This window comes from Penaeus chinensis, chromosome 6 (assembly GCF_019202785.1).
Source record: "Penaeus chinensis breed Huanghai No. 1 chromosome 6, ASM1920278v2, whole genome shotgun sequence".
Taxonomy (NCBI): domain Eukaryota; kingdom Metazoa; phylum Arthropoda; class Malacostraca; order Decapoda; family Penaeidae; genus Penaeus; species Penaeus chinensis.
The window spans coordinates 34,753,694-34,756,193 of NC_061824.1; the positions used below are offsets into that span (position 1 = coordinate 34,753,694).

A 2,500-nucleotide genomic window follows, 5' to 3' on the forward strand; every position below is an offset into this window, starting at 1 on the left:
CATTAATATCATCCTGTCATAATTATCATCATTATTTGTTATTATTAATATTATCATCATTATCAAAATTATTATTGATATTAGTATCATTATTATTATCATTATTATCATCATCACTACTATCTATAAAGTTTCAGGGAGTCTGTGAGAATCGGATGAAAATTAATTCTTTTTTGCATAAAAAAGAGTTTTTGAGATTATTTGATAATACTTTGTGTATCGTATATATCTATGGGACAATCAAATCTAAATAAACATGATACACACTGCATGCAAAATATGGTTATGTGAATATTTCTGGAGAAGGGATCCATAGCTTTCGTTAGATTCTTAAAGGTGTCTGTGACTCTAAAAAGTTAAGAACCACTAATATATACTATCATTATCACTATCGTTAGAATGATTATCATCATTACTATTGCTCTTATCATTATCAGTATTATCATAATTACTATTATTGTTATCATTATCATTATCATTATTATTATCATTACTATTACTATTATTATCATTATCATTATCATTACTGTTACTATTATTACCATTGTCATTATTATTATCATTACTATTACTATTATTACCATTGTCATTATTATTATTATTATCCTTATTATCATAATTATCCTTATTATTATCCTTATTATTATAATTATCATTATCGTTAGCCTTATCATTACCAATATTAACAACAACAACAACAACAAGTATAATAATGATAATGATAATAAAAATGATGATAATAATAATAATAATAATAATAATAATAATAATAATAATAATAATAATAATAATAATAATAATAATAATAATAACAATAATAAAAATAATGATGGTAATAATAATGATAATAATAATAATAATAATAATAATAATAATAATAATAATAATAATAATAATAATAATAATAATAATAATAATAATAATAACCCGTGAAAATTCCTCAGAAAAAATAATAGGAGGCTCTTCTCTCTCCCTCTCTAACCCTCCTCCTTCAGCCTTTCGCTTCCCCTCCCCATTTATCTTTCCCCTCGTCTCTATTTTTTTTTTTTTTTTTTTCTCTCATCCGCTCTACCATTCCTCCTCACTCCCTCCTTCATCTCCCAACTTCTTTCGCTCTCCTGTCCTCTTCTCTCCCTCTCACATCCCTCCTTTTCCCCCCTGACCCCCTCTGCCTGAACCCTTCCTTTCCCTTTCCCATCCTCCGCTCCCCCCCTTTCCCCATCTCCTCTTTCTCCCTTTCCCCTCCTTTTCTCAATCTCTCCTCTTTCTTCCCCTGCTTCCTTTCCCCCTTCACTTTCTACCTCCCCTCTCGGATAGTCGAGTAAATAATGGATGTGCATAAACTGACTGTCTAATTATTTCAGTACAGTGTACTTACCTCGAAGAAGAATGGTAATGATAAAATAATAATAATAATAATAATAATAATAATAATTTCATTGATGATAATGATAACGATAATAAATAACTAACATCAAGTCCGCAGTCACATGGAATATAAATATAGGCTACTCTTAGACATTCAGCAAAGTTATAGACAACTATATCTATTTTCTTTCTTCTAACATTATGACCGTTACAGTGAAGTAAAAGTAAAAACATTTAAAATTACTCTGATAATTTTGAATCAAGTTCTAATGATTCCAAAACTGTCTAGCAGTTTGGCAAATACCAAAATGTAAGGTAATTTGTCTAGTTCGTTATTATTAGTTAATGTCATATTTTACAGTTATGCTTAATATGATCATTATTGTTGTTGTCAGTAGTTATTATCATTATTAATATAGCTATCGTTACTAGTATTATCATTCTTGTTATTGTTATTATTTTCGTCATTAGTAGTTATTATAATTATCATCATCATTAGTAGTAGTAGTATTATCATTAGTAGTAGTAGTATCATTATCATAATTATTTATATTATAAACATTATCTTTATCATTGTTATTATTACCATTATCAATCTTATTGTCATCATTGTCATTACCATCACAATCATAATCATCATTATTATGATTATTATTATTATCATAATCGTTATTACTATAAGACAAATTTCACACACACACACACACACACATACACACACACACACACACACACACACACACACACACTCAAACACACACACACACACGTGCTTTTACCTGTATCACAACAAAATCTTTCTCCCGTCTCGCTGAAACATAATTTTCGGCACCTGAAAAAGGGATATTATTATTAGAATCTCAAAAATGGTATCAAATATTATTTGTACGAGTTTTATCTCAAAGCAATCAATAGAGGGAAGATGGTTAGAGAAAGGGAAGGAAGGAGAGAGAGAGAGAGAGAGAGAGAGAGAGAGAGAGAGAGAGAGAGAGAGAGAGAGAGAGAGAGAGAGAGAGAGAGAGAGATTGAAAGATTAGAGAGAGATACATACATATACTGAGTCATAGAGAGTTGAAGAAGAATAGAGACTGATATATAGTGAAAGATAGTTATATTGAAATTAAGACTTACT

At 28.7% G+C, this 2,500-nt stretch overlaps 1 protein-coding gene across 1 annotated transcript in view; it reads right to left on the reverse strand.

The window, feature by feature from the left end:
• LOC125026540 (integumentary mucin C.1-like) overlaps window positions 1–2,500 on the reverse strand; it is a 6,497-nt gene that overhangs the window by 3,272 nt on the left and 725 nt on the right. Inside the window, exons 1-2 of the mRNA XM_047615042.1 lie at window position 2,500; window positions 2,148–2,200 (exon numbers count right to left, since the gene is read on the reverse strand). The exon at window position 2,500 is cut by the window's right edge and continues 725 nt beyond it. Coding sequence (XP_047470998.1) covers window positions 2,148–2,200; window position 2,500 — 54 coding nt within the window. The remainder of the gene's footprint in view (window positions 1–2,147; window positions 2,201–2,499) is intronic.